Raw genomic sequence first — 21,283 nt, 5'->3', positions numbered from 1 at the left:
TATAGTCACTCAATCCGTTCGGTAACTCCAATTTGGTTGTGACCAGGTAAGGTAAGGCAAGATTTTAGTGGAGCTAAGTTCTATTTTAAAACCGTTCTCTCAGTTCAAACCTTTCCTAGACATCACAATTAATTGGATGAGCCTAGTGAGAAAGAGTGAAAAACAAAATGTCATTTATTGACTAAGGCATTATTGCCATTACATAATTCTTGGAAAAATAAAAGGACTATTTTAATCAAAGTCTATGACATCCTTGTGCACTTCTTCTCCAGCTTTGAAGTCCACTATGGTGAGATTGACGTCATTTTCTTCACCATCATCTTCTTCTTCGGTAAGATAGGTTTTTTGCTCCCTCAGGTCCCTATGCTTTGTATTGTGCAGCTAACTTGTTGCTTGCTTTGCATTGCTTGAACCAATGCACGCTTGATCCACATCGATGACACACGTCATTGTGGTTGCCTCCCTTTAATTGAGGTGCACCTTGTGCAAGTTGTGAACATCCCCTATAGGGATTGGCGCCACCACCACGGCCCATGGAGGCTCCACCACGGCTGACGGCGCCACAACCACCTCTCCCACGTGTGGCGAAGTTGCCACGTGATCTCGCCCCAATTTGGCGATTGCCTTCCTTTTTATGGCTGTCATATGGACCTACATGTCCATTTTGTCCCTTATTCTTAGGGTTCCGCTCCTTGCGCCCTCTTTTGGGTACATTATAATTCACCTCGTGAACGCTCTTAGTTCCAACGGGCCTTGAATTATAATTCTTCACGAGGATATTATCATGTTTCTCAGCTACAGACATGACATCGATTAGCTAATTAAACCTCGTGATCTGTCCAGCATTTTATTCACCTCTATATTGCTTTGATACCAAAAGCGCTGAGTCGGGGAAGGTGGAGAGAGTTTTCTCAATTAGCTCTTGCTCTGTGATAGGTTATCCACATAACCCCAACATAGATTTGAGGCGTAGAGCTTCTGAATTGTATTCAGTGACGCACTTGAAGTCGGCGACATGCAGATTGCTCCATTGGACCTTCAAGTCGGGGAGGAGGGAATCTTGGACATTGCCAAAACACTCTTCTAGCACTACCCATAATTCTCTTGCATCCTTGATCGACATGTATTCTATTAGGAGTGATTTATCCATGTGGTGTCGCATCAAGATGAGTGCTTGAGCATGCTTTGTAGGCGTGTGCTCAAATATAAGTTCCAGGTTTGGTGCCCGAATTATGGGTAATATCCATTTTGAAGTGAGACGGTTCTCAAAATCGGTTACCCAACTGTGGTACTCCCAGCCTGTTAAGTCAAGCATAGGAAAGTCGAGCCTTGGTTCATTCGACATCCTGAAAAGAAGAAGAAAAATAGATTAGTTTCGGAGTCAAAGCTTCCACAACAACTAATAATAGGATTTCCGAGCTATGCTACCAAGAAATTGATTTTCAAGAATATTTGGATTAGACCAAAACATCGATGTTTATATGGTCAAAAATCGATGCTTACGGACGCTCTTAGTCTGAAGATTACGAACGCTCTTAGTTCGTATATAGCGTGAATCCCCATGACTCCGCTTTTAGGAAATCGAACCCACGTTATAGAAAGGTGGGATGAAGGAGAAGGGAGGTTGCAAGTTCCCAAAGAAAAAGAAAAAATAGAAAGTAAATTACAGAAAACGGGAACGTTAATATAAAACTTACTTGTTGATTCGAGGCTTGAAAACTTGAAAACTTGGAAGCTTGGTCGAGTTGGCGTCGATGAGAGATCTTGGATGGCTTGGTGGAGCTGCAGATGTGCGTGGCGAGGCTAGCAGGACTGTCAGATGTGCGGGGCAGGAAGCTAGTGAGGCTAGCAAGTGTGCGGAGGCTTGAGGCGCGCTAGGCAGATGCTAGCAAGGCTAGCAGGACGAGCACAGTGGCGCGCACTGGGCAGGCGGGTGCAAGCGCTAGCGAGGCTAGCAGGGCGAGGCTAGCTAGCTGGGTGCGGGCGGGCGCTGGGCTGTAGGGGCAGTCAAGGCTAGTGCGGGCTAGGGGCAGTGGTAGCGAGCCTAACGGTGATGAATTTTTTCGATTTTTAGGGTTAGGGCTCGTGCTGATAACGTGTTTAAGAAAATTGGAATGCAAAGAGAGAATTGAGAGAGAATAGTTGTGTATTCATTGATAATAGGAGCCCTATATATAGGGATTACAAAGTATAATTTCTTGGTGTACAAGGATTTCTATTCTAACTTGAATTGGGAATCTAGAATCTTCTCTCCTATTACAACTATAGAACTAACCCTAGTTTGACCGGTACACCAATAGTCAACATTCTTCAACAAGATTAAATATATTCCCTCTCTCCAACAAATACTCTTCATTACCAATATATTGTGTCGATATATTTTTAAATTTGTGTGCTGATATATACGTCATGGTTACGTCATGAAGATAAACCCTTGACGAAAAACTAGAGTCCACCGGTGAGATTGTATACTTTATTTTATACTTATATTTAAGAGATTTTACTTTATCGATCATAATAGAAAAAAGGGTAAATATGATAATGACGGATATTAAAAATATTATTCATGACAATTTACTCTATAAAATTATCTTTTTGTATGTGAGATTTTAAATTAAATTCAAAGACGAAATATCATAAACTTTGAAATGCGATATTAACTCAAAATTTGCTAAACCACCAAGGTCTTCGTAGACTGGCAACCTCATAGCGCAGATTGGTATAAAGCACGTTACAAACAAAATGTTGACTAATATTTCGGTGCCTCTCATTCACTGGATTCTGATTATATGTCCCTCAATATGTCATTTTGCATCTAATAGATGGCTAGTTAGGCTGAGTTACAGCCCTCCTTAATCATTTCTCGATCCGCAACCTAGTTTACATCAATATTTTCTTACACTCTTAAAACCTCTACATTTTTTTTTTCTTCATTCTTTTTAAAAAGAGGATCAAAAGATTTCACTCCTACCCTCATGGTGACTCGAACCCATGACTTCGTCATTAGGTAGTGGGTGCTCTAACCACTGAGCTAACCTCTACATAAAAGCTTTGGATATTGCATGTTAAAGAGTATGTACGTATTTGAGTCTTGACTATGAGAACCCTTACAATTCAATCACTAGTTATCATGAGCTTTGGTCTTAGACTCTTAGTCCAAGATTGTAAGAAGAGTTGTGATAAGCTTTGACAAAATGAAAAGAAACAACGGGATAAGCTAATAACGTACATCAAGCCGACTATGTAAACATTATTCAAATATACAAATGATTGTTCAAACCTTTCAAGTGTTTTAAAAATTTGAATACTTTTGAAACGATTTGAACGGAAACAATACAAAGCTCCAAGCATAAAGAAATAAACCATAAGGAAAATGCAAGAATATCAAAAAAGTAGAAAGAGACTGGACCGACCATTTTGAAATTATGTAATTGGATGAGACCGTCCATGGCCAATTCCAAGCTCTTTGATCATCATTGTTCCAGATAGGATTATACAAGACCGACCACAATTTATAAAGGACATCTTTGAAGTCAGAGCACTATTGAACACATAATTTATGGATCTCTCTTTACTTAGTTTTGAAGATTAAATCAAATTATTCAATGAAATTCCATGGATACTAATTATTAATTAGGTAGAGGGTGTGTGATCTAAGACACTAAAAATTTGATGTCACGTGCGGGGTCATGTGATTTGTAATTGAGGAAGATGTGAAGGGGGAGGTGAGGATAGGGTGTGCTCATAACTACTTGAGCTCGAGGCTATCGATCAATTGATCATCGTTGATTAATCGTATTCTTCTTTGTTATTTGTGGGGACTAATTATATATCTCATTGCCTTTAGTTGAGACGAGCAGGTTGCAATACAAAGACTTCTCAAGAGGTCACAAATTTCTGTCCAAACGAGCTTAATTATGGAGTTTGGATGAGGGTTGATGTAGTTTTGAACTTTTGATTATGGCACCTTAATTAGTACTTTATTTATGTCACAAATCTTAATAATATTTCTGTCCAAACAAGCTTAATTATGGAGTTTTGATGAGGGTTGATGTAGTTTTGAACTTTTAATTATGGCCAACATCAAAGAATATCGATGCACGTTTATTTTATAATTTTAAGTGATTGTAAAAAAAAAAATTAATTATTAATTTAGAGTGTATATTGACATTTGAGAATGTTCAGTAATGACTTCTTTTAAATTACAAACTAAATTAAGAATAAAAAAAAATATATATATAAAATTTTGTTAAAAAATTTTCAAGAAGAGAGAATTCGAACATGAGACGTCATTGGCAATGGAGAGTTACTCAACCTCAATACCTAAGTAGTGTGACCAGGACCCCATTATGAATACATAGTTTAGTTATGTTGCTTAAAATTGGAGAACTTAATCTTTTATGTCATAATGAGATGGGAGTTTCTATTCATACCTCCAAAATTGGCATTTAGACCTCTCCACTTAATAGACCTCCAACTTACTTTTACATATAATCAATATGCTATTTACACCTCCCTAATTTTCCCACAATACCCTTCATCCAATAAAATCAATGAAAGCCTTTTTTTTTTCTTTTTTTTTTTAATATATGTATTCTAAATGTGTGTTGCTAAATGAACCCAAACAAACATCTTAACACATCTAGCAAAAACTTTTATTATCATTCATTTCCAACTTGATAGACATCTAGTGTCCTCGATCTCCTATTTTTCTAAACCCTATTATTCAAAACCTCTAACGATACCCAGCATCCTCTCCTACATTGAGAGACACCCATGTTTTATATTTCACATGGTTTCAACAAATTATTAAACTCATCTTTTGGATCATTGGTGTTCAATAAGGTCCCAAAAAAATTTGGTTTTCTGAGATAGAGATTCTCCATTATAACATACCCGATAGGAAATTAAAGCAAAGTCATGCAAGAAAGTAACTGACCATAGTAGCATGACTTATAATTGCAGAGATATGTGTTAAGAAACCCATGAGAGATTACGCAAGAAACATCATCTCGATCCACAAGGTCAAGAACGAAGTAACTGACGTCTCCATAGATTTTGATGTATATATTAGGATTTATGGTGGAGGAGAAGGTTTTCTACAAGTTGAAGACAATGTATTGTTCGTGGAGGTAAGAAGATACTTTTTTTTCTCTCTCTCTTTTGTGTCTTTATTGGTAATTTGATATGAGTTGCCAAAGTCAACTATCACTTGGAAAAATAAAGAGGTCCAAGTGCTAATTTTAGAGATATGAATAGAAGCTCCCTAATGAGATATCAAAGAGTGAAAGGAACAAAGAGTGAAAGAGTTAATATTTTCCTCTGAGCTCAACCATAGCCTCCAAAGATGAGGAAAACGGATATGCTCTCAGATAACTTTATTCCCACAAAGCAAAAGAACACTTCTTAGAAAACATTGGATATTATGCATATGGCTAAATCTCGCACACACATCTTGAGAGTTCACAACAAGAGATATGGGGGAATCCCACAGGCTACACTTCACTCTCATGATCAAATCTCCACCTAGAACTAGTCAACCATGGCAACCACGTAAAATCAAAAACAAAGAGGGGTAATTTAGGAACACCAAATCTGTCTCACTCACTTGGCTTGGCATTTTGCAGAAAATAAAAACAAGAAAAAGAAGGACAGAATATGTGAGTTATGAGCAGTCAGTTCCTCAGTTCATTGTCTAGAAAACAGCCTAAAAATCCAGACTTTACGATAGAAAGAGTTCAAAAGTGAGGCAATTTGTCTTCTAATGTGGGTTTTGAGCAGCAAAGACTCCTCCTTTTTCTTCTTTCAATAAACACAAGTGGTGGCTGGTTTCACTCAAGCCTTCTTGAAGCAAAAGACGCACTGCTGGAGCTTGTTTGCTTGAAAAGATTTGGTCTTTGAATCAATCAGGTACATGGGTTTTCAATTTCTCGCTATTGGGTTTGATCCAGCTGCAATTGATTCTGGGTTTATCTGGTTTTGATCTGGGATGGTGCCGATTGTGTCAAATTAGGGTTTAACTTGGATATTTTTATGTCTTTGTATTTGTGCATTATATTTGATGGAACTGAATATAAAGTTGATGGTGGTCAAATATTCAGTTGAAGATTCAACTGTTTCATGACTATTAATTGGTCAAGAAAATTTGTGTCAATCCATGAGAGAAAGAGAACAGTAAAGAATTTAATTTTTTTTGGAAATTATATATTTTGGTATAGTGGTTCTGTATTGAGTTAATAGTCTTATGGGAGATGGAATATTCTCTGTTGTTCTTTTTAGTTGGATTTTGCTTTGAAATAGTAGTTCTTTAGCTTTGGTCGCACATTTGGGATTGAAGATTATAAAATAGAGATATTAGGGTACCCATTTGTTATGATTTGTTGAACCTGTTCCTAAATTGATTAGCGTTCAGGCCTAAATGTGTTTATGCTGGACACTTTAGGGTTCAATCTTATTAAGAGGTTAGTTAGAGCTGATTAACGTATTGGACTTCTTACTGTGTAATTTGTTTATTTATATGACGTGAATAGAATCTTGTAGATTGTAAGGGAGGCTGAGGAACAGGCTCTTTGTAAGGAGTGATTACTTTAAAAATGTAAATGATCCTGAATATTTCTTTCGTACTCTTTCGTTGGGATCCTGTAAAACTTGTCTTAAAATTTAGCAGTAGAAGATCAGGTACTGTTTAGCAAGTGTATAAATAATAGATTTTGATTTGGATATTTGCAAATGATATACTTAAAAAGAAGGAAAAAAAACATGATTTCAATTCTATGTTCCGTAATAGTGGTCAAGAAAGTATGCTTGTGAAGCTTATGGTCAAACTAAAAAGAGTAATGAGCATGCTGGAAATTATGGGAACAATGGAGTACATCATTGTTAATTACTAAAATGATCAGATGTAAGCATAACACCTCTTGACACTGTAAGCATATAGTGATGAAAGCAGTATAGCATTGTATGACAATGACTATTTTGCAAGAACACATGGTAGCACATTAGAAGAGTTGTGTGTGTTTATTTATTTCTGTTTTCTCTCTACTTCATAAATTAATATGTGGACAAGAACTCAGCCTCTCATCTTTTCATTCTTTTCTGGATTGGTGACTGGAACCTTATTGAAGCTTGTTTCCTGTTTCAGTTTCTCTCTCCAAGAAAACCAGTGTTTCAGCATCTCATAGGAGTTTGCAGGGTCTCTCTATGTTCAATCGTTTTTGTTAGAATTTAGTGTTGGGTAAGCACAATCAAGCTGAGAGACAAATTCAAGCAATGGTATGACTGAAGATTAAGGACGCATAGACAGGTCCAATAAAATTCCATGGAACCTGGAAGGGAGGAATTCCACCCTGCATCCCAGCAATATATGCCGAACTCTCTGAGCAGCATGCATTCTGATATGAGGTCCCATAACCTTAATACTTCAGATATTAAACCTGTACATAATTATTCAATAACAGGTGAGGAGTTTTCTCTTGAATTTATGCTTGATCGAGTGAACCCCAGGAAGCCTTTGCATCCAAATGCTGTGGGTGATCCAAGTTATGTTGAACTAAAAGGAATGTTAGGAATCAGTCACGGAGGTTTTGAAAGTGGTTCAGATGCTTCAATGGTTGCTATATCTGAAAGAGGTCCAAACCAGTTTGAGAGAAACAGCTCATATTTACATGATGACAGAAATAACTATGGATCAGTTCAATCGGTACCACGAGCTTCTTCAGGCTATGGAACTAGTCGTGTTCATGGATATGCCTCCTCTGGAGCCTCTGATAGCTCATCAATGAGAATGAAGGTTCTTTGTAGCTTTGGTGGTAAAATTTTACCCCGACCAAGTGATGGGAAACTCAGGTATGTTGGAGGTGATACACGCATTATCCGTATTAGAAAGGACATTACCTGGCAGGAGCTTATACATAAAGCCTTATCAATTTATAACCAATTGCGTATAATTAAATATCAGCTTCCAGGAGAGGAGCTTGATGCCTTGGTTTCTGTATCTTGTGATGAGGATCTGCAGAATATGATGGAGGAATGGAACGAACTAGAAGATAAAGAGGGGCCGCAGAAGCTTAGAATGTTTTTTTTCTCCATCAGTGATTTGGAGGATCAGTTTGGTCTGCACAGTGTGGATGGTGACTCTGAGGTTCAGTATGTAGTTGCTGTCAATGGCATGGACCTGGGATCAAGAAAAAACTCGAGCCTACATGGTTTGACAAGCTCAGCAGCTAATCATTTAGATGAGACAAATAGACACAATATTCAGAAGGGAACAAGTCATGTTGCGAAAGACTCAATAGGGATAGGTGCTCCAGTTTTGACTGGTAAAATCATTTCAGCGACAACTGTTCAATCTTCTGAACCTATGCTGCCAAGCTCTTCAAATGCCTATGAAGCTTATCCTCATTTTCAACATGGACAGGTTATGCATTATGGACAAAATGTGCAGTACCCATTGCACAATGGCCATGCCTTTCCAAGTCAATCCCATTTTGGAGACGCTCCTATTTCAGTGCCTCATCCTGGTATTATGAATCAAGGAGGAGGTTCAATTGAAGGGCCGACCAGTGGCTTGAGAGAGCGTAGTTTCGAGATGCCAGTGAAGGAGGTACAACCATTACGTGATGGTTCAGTCCAGCAAGAGAGTGACCCTGAAAAACTTCGCCCCTCAAGGAAAGAGCAATCTGTCCCCAAACCGCTGTATGATGGTAATTTGATGAACTACCCTCCTGTTGAAGAAGCATCAAAAGATGAAAGAAAGTACCAGGAACCTGAAAATGTTGCTTCATCAATTGATTCCGGGAAGTCTATGCTGGTTCACAATCCTAGTGAAGTTGATCATCAGTCCACATCTAACAATGCATTTGCTCCTACTTATGCGGACCCAATGTCCAATGGAATTGATTTGGGGTACCTTGAGCCACCTGTGCAGCCTCAGAGAATCTACTACTCGGAAAGAATTCCCAGGGAGCAGGCAGAGTTGCTGAATCGATCGTCAAAATCTGATGATTCGCATGGTGCTCAGTTTCTCGTATCTCATTCACGCTCTGATATCATTCACCAGGATCCAATTACAGGAGTTAAGAAATTGCATGATCATGCAAACCTTCCTCCCAGGTCTGAACAACAATCCTCCTCAACTGTAAATGTGGATGCTCAAACTGTTGATGATGGACTTGCTCAACTGCAGAAGTACAAAGAGTTTGCTGATTCAATTTGTGAGATGAATGCTAAGCTTTTGCAAGATGCAGATGGTGAATTAAAGCCAGCATTGCCTAACTCTGTGGATAGTAAAGAGATCGCGAACAGGGATAAGATCCTTAAATCTGACCAAGAAACAAACTGCCTCAAAGGTAGCCATAAGAAACTTGTGGTTGATGACATTGCAGAAGCTATATCAGAGTATCCGGCTGTAAGTCAGATACCTTCTGTGAAGCACCATGAGGTTTCTGCATCTAATCATTCAGAGCTTAATCAGGCCGAGGCCACTGGCAAGGATCCAAATACTGCTGACAATATGGGCCGTGCACAAGTTGGTATATCTACTCCAGTGCAGGGAGACATAATTATTGATATCGAAGAACGATTTCCTCGTGATTTCCTGTCTGATATATTCTCCAAGGCAATACTTTCTGAAGGCTCCCCTGATGTTGGTTTACTGCAGAAGGATGGAGCTGGTTTGAGCTTAAATATGGAAAATCTTGATCCTAAGCGCTGGTCATATTTCCAAAAGTTGGCTCAAGAAGGGGCTGATCAACAAGATGTTTCTCTTATGGACCAGGATCTTGGTTTTCCTTCTGCAATTAGAAATGTTGAAGAAGAAGATAGTAAATCTTATCATCGTACACCTTTACCAACAGATGGAGTTCCAATGGCCCATATGAATTCTCAGCCTAATTTTGGAGAAGATATTAGCAAAGAAACTGGACTGACTAAAGCTAATTATGATCATCCGCAACTGAAGGAAACTGAAAGTATGCAGTTTGAGGCCATGATGGAAAACTTACGAGTGCCAGAATCAGATTATGAGGTAGTCATTTGATCAGGTCTCACTTTTCCTAACAAATTGCTTGTATGCTAACATTTGTTCCATAACTTTAATGTAGGAAGGAAAGTTTGCAAGTAGAACCGCTGGTTTACCTCCTTTAAATCCTTCACTGGGAGAATTTGATATCAGTACCTTGCAGGTAAGATGCTTCTCTTTTTTTGTATAACTTGGTTAAATAAAATATTACCTATTATTGATTTATAGAAGAAGGATATACATATCCCGTTTATGTGTGCACGCGCGCGTGTGTGGTGGCTTGTTTGTGTTGGCATACGTCATCCATGGAAATTGGAATATATGACATATATATGTATATGTCAATGAAACCCATATATGCAAGCAGAATTTATAGCTGAGTTCATAAAAGGATGGACTATGGTTGGGGAAAAAGAAAGCTTACATGTATTCTGTCCTCACCCCAAAAGAAAAGGAAGTTACAAAATTGTGTGTAAGTCCATGTACGCATGGTTGCATGCACATGTGATTCATCCCTATTGTGGAATATGAATTATTTATGGAGCTGGCTTTGTTTGTTTTGTTTTTAAAGCATTGGTTCTCCAGCTACTTGGTCATTTGTTCTGTTTTATATATCCAGAAAGACTTACTAGTTGCTTGTATTACTGTGTCATTGGTTGACCTACTTTTATGGACATTACAGACTTTCCACTTGACATCTGTTTAATTAATTTTGTTTTTTCATGCACATAATAGTTGATAAAGAATGAAGATCTAGAACAGATGAAAGAACTGGGTTCTGGCACCTTTGGGACTGTGTATCATGGAAAATGGAGGGGGAGTGATGTTGCCATTAAAAGACTAAATAAGAGCTGCTTCACTGGGAGATCATCAGAGCAAGAGAGACTGGTACCCGTTCCTTCCCATCTCTGAATTGTGTGAGGAAACTCACATTTATTTGAAGCAACTGAGGGAAATATTCTCACTGTTATGTTGCTCCTGTGACGTGTTCTAATATTCCTTTTCAAGGCCATAATGGTTTTTGTTACTCCATTGTCAGTCTATAGAGTTCTGGCGGGAAGCTGACATTCTTTCAAAGCTACACCATCCAAATGTGGTGGCATTTTATGGTGTAGTGCAAGATGGGCCAGGGGGAACACTAGCTACCGTAACTGAGTACATGGTTGATGGTTCTCTTAGGCATGTCTTACTTCGAAAAGATAGGTAAGAATCCATTGATACTGTTCACTACACATCTACTTTATTCATACTATTAGATCATTACACCTATACTATACAATCAGAAAAGTATACTAAGTTCTTGAAACTCTACTCATCATAAAAAAATCTTCAATCTTCGATATTCTTTGAGTTAATCTTTATCCAACTGTTCAGGGTTTCTGAATGGAAGCAGTTATTTCTTTCATTTACGCCGCTTTCTTTAACTTATGCAGGTATCTTGATCGTCGCAAGCGATTAATAATTGCCATGGATGCAGCATTTGGAATGGAATATTTGCACTCAAAGAATATTGTTCATTTTGACCTGAAGTGTGACAACTTACTTGTGAACCTAAAAGATCCTCAACGGCCAATTTGCAAGGTGATCATCTTGAAATTACTACTCTTAGACATGATTATGCTCTCAGAGGTTTGCTGATTTGCAATGATATGTATTTCATATCAGGTCGGTGATTTTGGCCTTTCAAAAATTAAGCGAAATACTCTGGTTTCTGGTGGTGTACGTGGAACGTTACCATGGATGGCTCCAGAGTTGCTGAATGGAAGCAGCACTAAGGTCTCCGAAAAGGTAAGCTTTCTTTTACAATTTTAATTACAATGGAATCAAAATTGGATAATTAATAAGCAAATGAGGGTGTACCAATTAATCCCATTTAGATTTAACGGAGTCTGCAAATAACATGATTGTAGATTTGTAGTGCCAGCTTGACTGTACAATCAGAAGATGCATTGCAATACTTGGTGAGTTGTATGAAGGGTTCTGCTACAACTCACCAAGTATTTGCCCTAGAGGCTCCTCTAATTAGTTGTTTGTAGTTCTTTTCTAAAAAAAAAATAAAAAAAATGAAGGGTTCTGCTTCTGGCCAGGCTGATTATGTTTTCAGGGTAACTTTTCTGATGTAGATTTACTTTGATTTTCTATTTGTTGCTTTTCACTGTGAACTACTTGTGCACGCCTTCTGTATCATAATGCAGTTGTTGTTGTCATTGTCTTCCCCCCCCCCCCCTCCTATCTTTTTAGTTCTCGATCTCTTGGTCTGTTTCTTGTAGTATACTGAGAAGCTTAGGAACAGACTTTTGTTTGATATGATTTAGGGACTTCAATATCTCTTGCTTGACTTTTGATCCTTGTTCTATAGGTGGATATTTTCTCCTTTGGTATTGTCTTATGGGAGATTCTTACTGGAGAGGAGCCGTATGCCAACATGCACTATGGAGCAATTATAGGTGATTACTTTCTCTATAGTTGGTTTAGCTTGGGCTTGCATGCCAATAGTGTTGCACCTTCTAAAACTAATATTTGGCTCATGATTATCTTGCCCCCATCTGCCATTTGTTATTGTTATTCAGTATTACTCTGTTACAGTGTGTGCGTGTATAATCCCTGATCCGCTGTTACACATTTAGTTATCTTGAACGTTTTCAATGCATGCAGGCGGTATTGTGAACAACACATTGAGACCCACCATTCCAAGTTACTGTGATCCAGAATGGAGAACGCTTATGGAGCAGTGTTGGGCTCCTAATCCTGCTGCCAGGCCATCGTTCACAGAAATTGCTAGTTGCTTACGAGTTATGACAACAGCAGCTAGCCAAACCAAAGCACAGGGTCACAAGGCATCTAAATGAAAATTTAACAGTTGATCATGTCGCTTTTGCATGATTTTTGGATCTGGTACATTTATTCATTCAATTATTGACTCATAGGTAGTGTGCACTGCATCATATTTGGAGCACAGATACTTAGTTTCCACTATTTTCGGAATGCAAGAGGCTCCTTTGTTATTTTTCTTTCAGTTTTCGTTCTTCTGCTAAAATTACAAAATTGTAGCAGTTTCTATTCTACTTCCTGGTTCCTACCATTGTTTTTTCTATTGGGTGCCACTATTCAGATTTTTACTACATCTGATTGGTAATCTAAGTTGGCTATAAAGAGTTCCTCCAAAGGCTTTGGAGTAAAACATTACACATGAAATCCTGATATTTGAAGCGCTAGATAGCCTAGTTGGTTCAGTTGATGAAACAGTGGAAGTTTTATGTCTCCTACATAGAACCAAACTACACCTTCTCGGCGAGGGCTACTTGGTTTCATGGCAAGTAGCATTGAAAAGTCCTAGTATCAAGGCTCCATGAGGTTCAGTTGGAGTAGTATTGGAGATTAATGTAGGATACTTTGAACCCAAACTTCACCTTGGCTACTAGGTAGATAGCAAATAGAACTAAATGAAATCTACATTATCAAAGGATCCAATGTCAGTAACAAAGAAAGTAAGAAACACAATTAGTAGAACAAAAAAATCTTTAGCAAACCAACATCTGTAGCATCATTGGGTTCCTTGATCACCAGATAACCCACCTTATTACTTAACATGCAAAATAAAAATGATTTTACTAATGGACTAACCATATCAGCTGCAAATTATATCATGGAGGAGGCTAAGAGTTAGAGGCATTGTTCACTTGCCATGCAGATGCCAACATTATGGGCCTTCCTTTCCACCCAAGGAGGAGACAACCCTTCTCACTAGCCAAACTGTACCCATCACAGCCATAAACAGATAGCATCATCCTAGCCTGACTTGTACACTTCAATCCCATAACTTGAAACCCAGCTCTGCCTAATTGCCTTCTCCATTGGTCTGCCCTTTCATGCCTCTCAACCCTATTTAAGCCCTCAAACGCAACAATGTTCCGAATTTCATCTGCAAAGTGAAGTCTCTCTATTTTCATCCTCTGAGGGCTGTTTCGTGGGAGGCTCACCTCGAGAGAGTCAAAAATTGCAGAATAAAAGTGAAGAGACTCGAGAAATCTCCCAAGAAAAAACGGCCCGTTGTGATTTGCATCTTGCTCTACCAATATAAGCACACTTGGACCTAACTTCTTTAAGGCTTGGAGAATTGCCTTCAAAGATCCTCTGCTCTCTTTGACATACATATGCAGGTGCATTATGCTATTGACACATAATGCTTCCCCTTCTCTCAAGTCTAGATTCTCTTTAGTTAGAAGTGATGGTTTTACCGGCTCTGAGATCATGTTGAATTCTATTGGTATGCCAAGTGAACGAGCCTCCTCCACCAGGACTCTCATGCCAGCGTCAAGCTCTAAGACATTGTGATCTTCAACTAGTCCGGTGATACGGAGCTTCTTCGGTGGGCCTTCGGGTCTTGATGCCAGGGTTCTTAACAAGGATGGCCATTGAAGAGTGTGCTCCATTCCCAAATCAATGATGTGCAAGCTCTCCTTCCCTTGTGCTGCTTGACAAATAGCTTCATTCGCAACCATGAAACCGAAAGCTATGTAAGGAGTCGTCTGGTGAAGGAGTTGAAAAGCCTCCAATTTCTCCTCCCTAGCGATCAGCGACACATCCATAGTATCATTGTTGAATGTACCATTTAGGTTCACATTGTGAAGAAGAGAGAGCCTAGACTTCAACCCCATTGCAAAGCAGTATGAGACTCTCTGCAAGGAATCACCGAAAGGACTAACCGAAGCCCAGATTTGAGTGAGCAATGAATCTGCAAGCCTTGTGTCTCTGCACCCCACTGCTTCAGCACAAGCCAGTAACATGTGCACCAAGTGAAGCCCTTGGTCCACACCATGGCTCACCTCTTCAACACTAGGCACCATAGTAGTTTGATCATCTACAACTCCGAAATCCTCAACTGAGCCACACATCTCCATCTGATCATCTCCTTCCATCATCATCATGACATCTCCATATAGATCATCCACCATTGAAAATGTCTGGATCCCATCTTGGAAGTAATCAAAACTACTTTGTTGTTTCTCCAGGGACTGATAATCGTTGTCGTCGATATCCTTGCAGTGATCCATGTTGATGAAGCTGTCAACAAACTCATCGACTTCAGAAGCAGGCAAGCAAGGAGTGCTGGTTGAATCATCAGAAGGTGAACAAAATTGAATCTCATTCAGTATCTCCTCCCACTCTCCTCCTCCTTGTTCTTGCTCAAGTCTTTCTGGACAGAACCTTCTAATAGCGAGATCATGGTTGAGACTCCCATGGATTGGGAAGGAGAGCCAAGCATTGAAGTCTTCCATTGGAAGGAGATTGTACGTAGGGAGAGAAGGTAACAAGGAATGAAGGAAGTTTAATCAGCTTAGCTAGATATTTAGGAACTTCGGTGGTTCCCCTACTCACAAAGTGTAAAATGGTTTTTCCTTTATTAAGTATGCCGAGTTAGAAGATTCTCTTGGTTTACAGGTGATGGGCAATGATCATATTTCTATCTACTTTAAGCATAAACTAATTTCTAAATTGTACGAGTACGGATAGTTATTTTGACTTTGAGCATAAGGTAGGGTATGTAAATACTATCTATCGCTACCATTAAAGCGACCAATCCTCGAGGGAGTGGGGTAAATGTTCTCTAACACTGAAGCTACAAATTCCTTCTTTCAGAGCGATTTTATTTGTTCCAATTTCTATGCCACCAAATCTGATCACAACTGATTTTTGCAATACATGCTCAAGAAAATGAAACGTATTAAAAGAAATTCATAGTACATCGGATAGCCATCATAGTTCATTCTCGACTCATACAATAAATGAAGGAAAAAAAAAAAAAGGCGCAGTTTTAGCTAATATGGAGATGAACTTGGGCATCCATTTTCACACATTAAAAAACTTCACCTTGTCACAAGATAGTAGGCATTTTGCCTAGGGTTTGTCAAACCAGTTGGATTCCATCTCAAAGGGAACATGACGAGAGCCAGTTTTTCAGACTTCTTGTTACATCTATAATTAACTAAACGTCTAAATGTGGGTGATCTAGGGAGGGTTTAGCAAATTTTCGAGCAAAGTATATTAGCCGGCCTTAAAAGACAAACAGTTTTGGAGGTTAGGGTCGGTAACCTCAACCAATTTTGGGGTCCATCGTTTTTATTGTTGTCATTTGCTGTTTGGCATTAGTCATTAACGAGTAATGAGACATAGGAGCCTAGGAGGTGGCTTCTACTTGCAAGCATTTGATAATGGTTTCTGGTTATTATTTTGACGTACAAAGCTTAGCTAGCTAGGTCAAATCGTATATCAGTTTCTCACCAGCAAAACTTTAAGGCGAAAGTGTTCTTTGCTGGTCCATGCGGTACTTAAAGCAGGGACCTGAGGTGAGGACGGAGAGGTGGCTGCCTCAGACCCGCAATTATTACATGAACTTCGATTAATATATGAAAAGAATAAATACAATAATTTTTTTCAAATACAAGAAGTTCTATAATAGTCATTTTTAAAGGAATGATTGTGAATATCACATCCCTCCTCTTTCTTTGCTAATTTTATAGTTCTGCCTCGGTCGAAAATGTGAGGTTTGCCTAAACTTTGAGTCTTTGACATAAAAGGTTACTCTCAAAACTTGGTCACTTGAAGAAGCAATTATCTAAGTGGTACTTTTATTGAAGAAAGTGCTAGTTGCCAAGTTCTTAGGTGACTAGTCTTGGTTCGCTTTAGGTCGGAAAGCTAGTCCTCATCAGGAAAAAAGGAGACCAAATGTAGCATTTATTAGAACCGTTCTTTGCAAGTAAGCCTTGAAGAATGAAGCTGAAATCTGCAAAAAAGAAAGTAAAGCAAGCCACCATCAACTACCGCCAATTTCACGGAACTAGAACAAATAGGCAATCCTCTCTAGAACTAGTTGTTGAACAACTACAAGTCTACAAGTAGTAACCCATGATCTGCATGTTCTTCGAAAAAAAATCCATGATCTGCATCCAGTCAAAATGACAGCTGTGATACCAAGTCCAGCGCAGCCATCATGAAAAGTATAAAATCATGACGCATCCGGTAGCGGATCCAGAAATTTATTTCTATGAGGGCGAATTTGAACTGTAGTAGTTAAATGATAGGTGAAAATTATAAAACTATATCTAAAGATAAAATTTTACTATTAGATTTAATTTTCATGAGAAGCGATAAGTAAGATCTGTAATATTTATAAAAACATGTATAAGAATTTCAAATTCACATTAGCAACCAAAATTTCTATATAGAGAAGAGTATGTATATTATTTTAGTGGGTGCTTCAGCCCACACTTGGCCAATGCTGGGTCCGCCAGTAAACGTACCTTTAAGAGAACGACAAAAGGAAATCATTATCTAAGTAATTTCACCTTCTACTATTGGTCATATAATATACTAAAAAAAATACAAATTCTGCAATGAGAAAAGAAAAGGATCAATTCATGATCTGATTGCTTGTTGTGATGTCTTATCGAGGGTTTATGGATTGACCAACTCAATGGCTTCTTGTTCTTTTGGTTATTAGTGGTTGCATGGTTACCTTTCTAGGTTTATTCTTACTTCCTAAGAGCAAGTTCACCCGTAGTCAAGAAATGTCAAGGTCGAAAAGTCGAGGGGTCGACCGGTCAAGAAACTATTCACTGCCACTGGACATGGCTTTCCACCCGTTCAGTTTCTTGACCAGTCAATACTGTTCATTATTTTATTTTTTAACTGTTCATTGAAAACCCCTCCCTCCAGACGCTGCCATCTGTCCCCTCCCTTCAGAAGCTCATCTCCCAACTCGACGTCCCAAACCTCTCCGTCTCTCACCTCTGCTTCATCTCCCAACAGTCGGTGCTTTTAAGTTCCAGACCTTGAAGATTTGGCGGGACTCCAACCTCCGCTGCGTGGAGTCCGTCAAGGCGCACGAGGACGCCGTGAGCGCGGTGGCGGTGGCGAAGGACGGGACCGTCTACACCTGGTCGGCGGATCGTCGGATCCGGGTGTGGGCGAGACCGCAAGACGAGAAACGCCACGTGTTGGTGGCGACGCTGGAGAAGCACAAGTCGGCGGTGAACGCTTTGGCTCTAAACGACAACGGATCCGTGCTGTGAGGGACAAAAAACTGCCGCACACGCGTTGCGGCTTCACCTGCGTCTTGCGTGTGTTCCACGCTCTCGTCCTTCGCGTCTCTCTCTGGCCGTCAGTGGCTGACGTCAGCCATGTGGGGAGCTCGGGCCGAGCTGGTAGCAAACTTGATTGGGTAGGAAAATAGTCATGGACTTGACTATTTTCTTGGCTGTAGTCAAGAAGGGGTGGGTTTTGCCCGGTCAAGCTTCCACCGCTGGAGCTGCAAAAACACAACAGTCGGTCACCACATCAGCAATCTCTTGACTATGACCAGTCAAGTTCACACCGCTGAACTTGCTCTAATGGAGGATTAAATTGTTTATTTGTTGAAGAGGGAAGTGATGAAGGGTTCATAATGAAGGTATATGTAAATTATCGTTGTGATTATTGTCGTTAGACTAATGCTTATAATAATGTGGTGCCAAACTCGAGACTCACAACAAGGGAATACAAATATTTAGGATGAATAATTAATGTGGTTGAAGTCATTTTAAAGACTTCAACCATTGTGCTTTTTAAGTGAACATATATAATAGTAGAGTAGTTGTATCTCTTCACTTTGATTCTGTATATAATAGTATTCTTTCGAGATAAATATGTATTATTCATCTAAAGTGAACATATATAATAGTAGAGTAGTTGTATCTCTTCACTTTGATTCTGTATATAATAGTATTCTTTCGAGATAAATATGTATTATTCGTCTAAATAATGTAACCTTTCAAGGTACACATATTTTTGAGTTCAACTATGTCTTGATGCATCAATGTTATGATACATCTGCTCACATATATATTACATATATATTGGCAAGTCATTTAATCACATGATCACATATATGATAGGGAGAAATATCATTTTGGTCATCGAATTATGGGTCGCTCGACACTTTGGTCATCCAACTTTTAAAAACTTCATTTTGGTCATCGAACTATATCACTTTGGTCATTCCGTCAGTTTTCTCTGTTAACTCCAGGGGTATTTTGGAGATGAAATGTTTTACCCGCCATTTTTATAACTTAATCCAATTTTCCCCACCTAAACATAAAACTTCATCCAATTTTGCCAACTTTTCCCTCCTTTTATTCATGCATTCATCATCAGTAATCAAAGCATACAACAGAGAAAAATAATCGAGTCAGAGAATGATTCAAAGTGAGGGAACATAAGAGGAAGAAAAATATTGATTTAATAAATCGAGGAATTATAAAAGGAGGGAAAAGTTGGCAAAATTGGATGAAGTTTTATGTTTAGGCGGGAAAAGTTGGATTAAGTTATAAAAATGGCGAGTAAACCTTTAAATCTCCAAAATACCCTTGGAGTTAACAGAGAAAACAGACGAAATGACCAAAGTGATATGCAATGATATAGTTCGATGACTAAAATGAAGTTTTTAAAAGTTGGATGACCAAAGTGTCGAGCGAGCCATAGTTCGATGACGAAAGTGATATTTCTGCCTATATGATATATGCATATCCAAAAGCATCATGCCCTTATTAAAGAACCAAGGGGCTCCACCAAGTTCTGAAATTCCATCAATGGGCAGTGCACCAGGAAATCGATCAGGCCATTACTCTCTGTACTCTTCTATAACTTAACTGTAAGGCTTATGTAGTTTTGCGCTTCAAAAACTTTTATTACGGATGATTGTATTCCTATCCTTAAAGATTAAAGTTGTATATATTTACTTGAAAAATAAATAACACAATTAAGTAGTTAAATTATTGGGAACCGTGACCAGTTACCCAAATTAGGCCCAACAGGAACCCAAACACTCAACTAAGAGATATTTGTGTCCACTTAATTACCCAAACTAACAGTGCAACGACGCTTCTGGGCTTCGAAAACAAACAAATTACAAACCTTGCCACTACCCCCTACACACTAACAGCACGACTCCATTCACTTTACCTTTTCAGCTCTCTCTCTCTCTCTCACTCTCTCTGGGGAAACGACCACGATACTCACCAAACACTGGCAATTCAGATTCAAGATCTGGCAGAGGTTGTATTTTCTCCTGTTTCGGAAACATCGAAAGAGGTAAAAATTGAATTTCTGATTTGTTTTTCAGATTTTCAGGTTTTCTGCGAAATCGATTACATAAATCTTTGATTTAAACTTGTTGATAGCTTAAATTTGGTTCATCTGTGAAATATGTGAAAATAAACTTTGCATGTACGAAAATCTGTGAAATCTAGGGTTTCTGGTTCATACGTGTAAAATACTGTTGTGAATGTTGTTTTTTTATTATAAATTGTTAATTGAGTGAAAATAGAGACTCATTGAAAGCCTATTTTGGAGTCGAAAAAAAAGAAAAAGATTATTTCCCCCTAATAATATATCTAACTGGGGGCAATAATCACCGCACTGTTTATTAAAGTACACTAAAATCTTATTGATTGAAAATGAAGTGTTTTCTTGGTGGTCTATTAGGGAGCAACAGACAGATTATTGCCCCACAATAATGTCTTTATTGGGGGTTAGTAATGTTAGAAATTTTGATTTTGAAAGTCTAAGATGATGATTTTGGTTTTGTTTGCGCGCAGAATGGCAAGACCAAGATTCAACCTGTTGAGTGATTTTGAAGAGGAAGCACACAGTTGAGTGAATCATGACTCTTGATGGAGCTTGGAGAAAGTGAAAGTTGAAATCCTGAACATGATATATAACTTCTATAGGATCTTTATTTTGAAAGAAGGAATTTAACTTAGGGATTCTGAAAGTAGGGATTGTACATATATGCAATTTATTTTCCAATTACGGTGAAATGATATGATTTGGATGATATGATATACTTCTGTTGCATTCAAATTATTACAGGTCATTTCAACAAATTACAGATAGGGATTGTTTATTGGGGGGGGGGGGGGGGGGGTCATAAAAAGTTTATTGCCCCCCAATAATTTTTTCTATAGACGGTTAGAAGTAACTCATTTGGTTTTAAATTAGTTTACAAAAGTATAGGTATTCAATATCAATCATCCTCAAAAGAAAAATGTTACAATGAGCATAAACATAAACAATTATTGCCCATAATAAACCTATTACTGTAAAACCTAACAATCCTTTCCAGAAACATGTACTACTGCTCCGGAGGAATCATATAACCTTTGCCAGAATAAATGCACCTAGCAACCAAATGATCACCCATATTCCTGCAAAAAATAATAAAACAGA

The 21,283-nt window shown here is 38.6% G+C and overlaps 2 protein-coding genes across 2 annotated transcripts; one reads left to right on the top strand and one right to left on the bottom strand.

Moving 5' to 3' along the window:
* Positions 1-5,643: 5,643 nt before the first annotated feature.
* Positions 5,644-13,034, top strand: LOC133728691 (uncharacterized). Its single transcript, XM_062156119.1, has 9 exons — positions 5,644-5,910; positions 7,142-10,024; positions 10,101-10,181; positions 10,754-10,906; positions 11,058-11,221; positions 11,452-11,599; positions 11,684-11,806; positions 12,378-12,465; positions 12,674-13,034. Exons 2-9 carry the CDS (start codon positions 7,319-7,321, stop codon positions 12,865-12,867), a joined length of 3,657 nt encoding a protein of 1,218 aa, XP_062012103.1. The 5' UTR covers positions 5,644-5,910; positions 7,142-7,318; the 3' UTR covers positions 12,868-13,034.
* Positions 13,035-13,445: 411 nt separating this feature from the next.
* LOC133728692 (GRAS family protein RAD1-like) lies at positions 13,446-15,542 on the bottom strand. The gene has a single exon (XM_062156120.1). The coding sequence runs from the start codon at positions 15,295-15,297 to the stop codon at positions 13,675-13,677; it is 1,623 nt and encodes a 540-aa protein (XP_062012104.1). The 5' UTR covers positions 15,298-15,542; the 3' UTR covers positions 13,446-13,674.
* Positions 15,543-21,283: the final 5,741 nt, after the last annotated feature.

This window comes from Rosa rugosa, chromosome 2 (assembly GCF_958449725.1).
Source record: "Rosa rugosa chromosome 2, drRosRugo1.1, whole genome shotgun sequence".
NCBI lineage: Eukaryota > Viridiplantae > Streptophyta > Magnoliopsida > Rosales > Rosaceae > Rosa > Rosa rugosa.
Note: the sequence above shows the minus strand (reverse complement) of the source record. Positions and strands in the feature narration are given on the sequence as shown.

What these genes read in the sequence shown, in the direction of transcription:
- LOC133728691 (XM_062156119.1), top strand. Translation starts at nt 7,319, where the DNA reads ATGGAACCTGGAAGGGAGGAATTCCACCCTGCATCCCAGCAATATATG. An exon ending in GCACTAAGGTCTCCGAAAAG is followed by an intron (nt 11,807 to 12,377) that starts GTAAGCTTTCTT and finishes CTTGTTCTATAG; the next exon opens with GTGGATATTTTCTCCTTTGG. An exon ending in GCACTATGGAGCAATTATAG is followed by an intron (nt 12,466 to 12,673) that starts GTGATTACTTTC and finishes CAATGCATGCAG; the next exon opens with GCGGTATTGTGAACAACACA.
- LOC133728692 (XM_062156120.1), bottom strand. Translation starts at nt 15,297, where the DNA reads ATGGAAGACTTCAATGCTTGGCTCTCCTTCCCAATCCATGGGAGTCTC.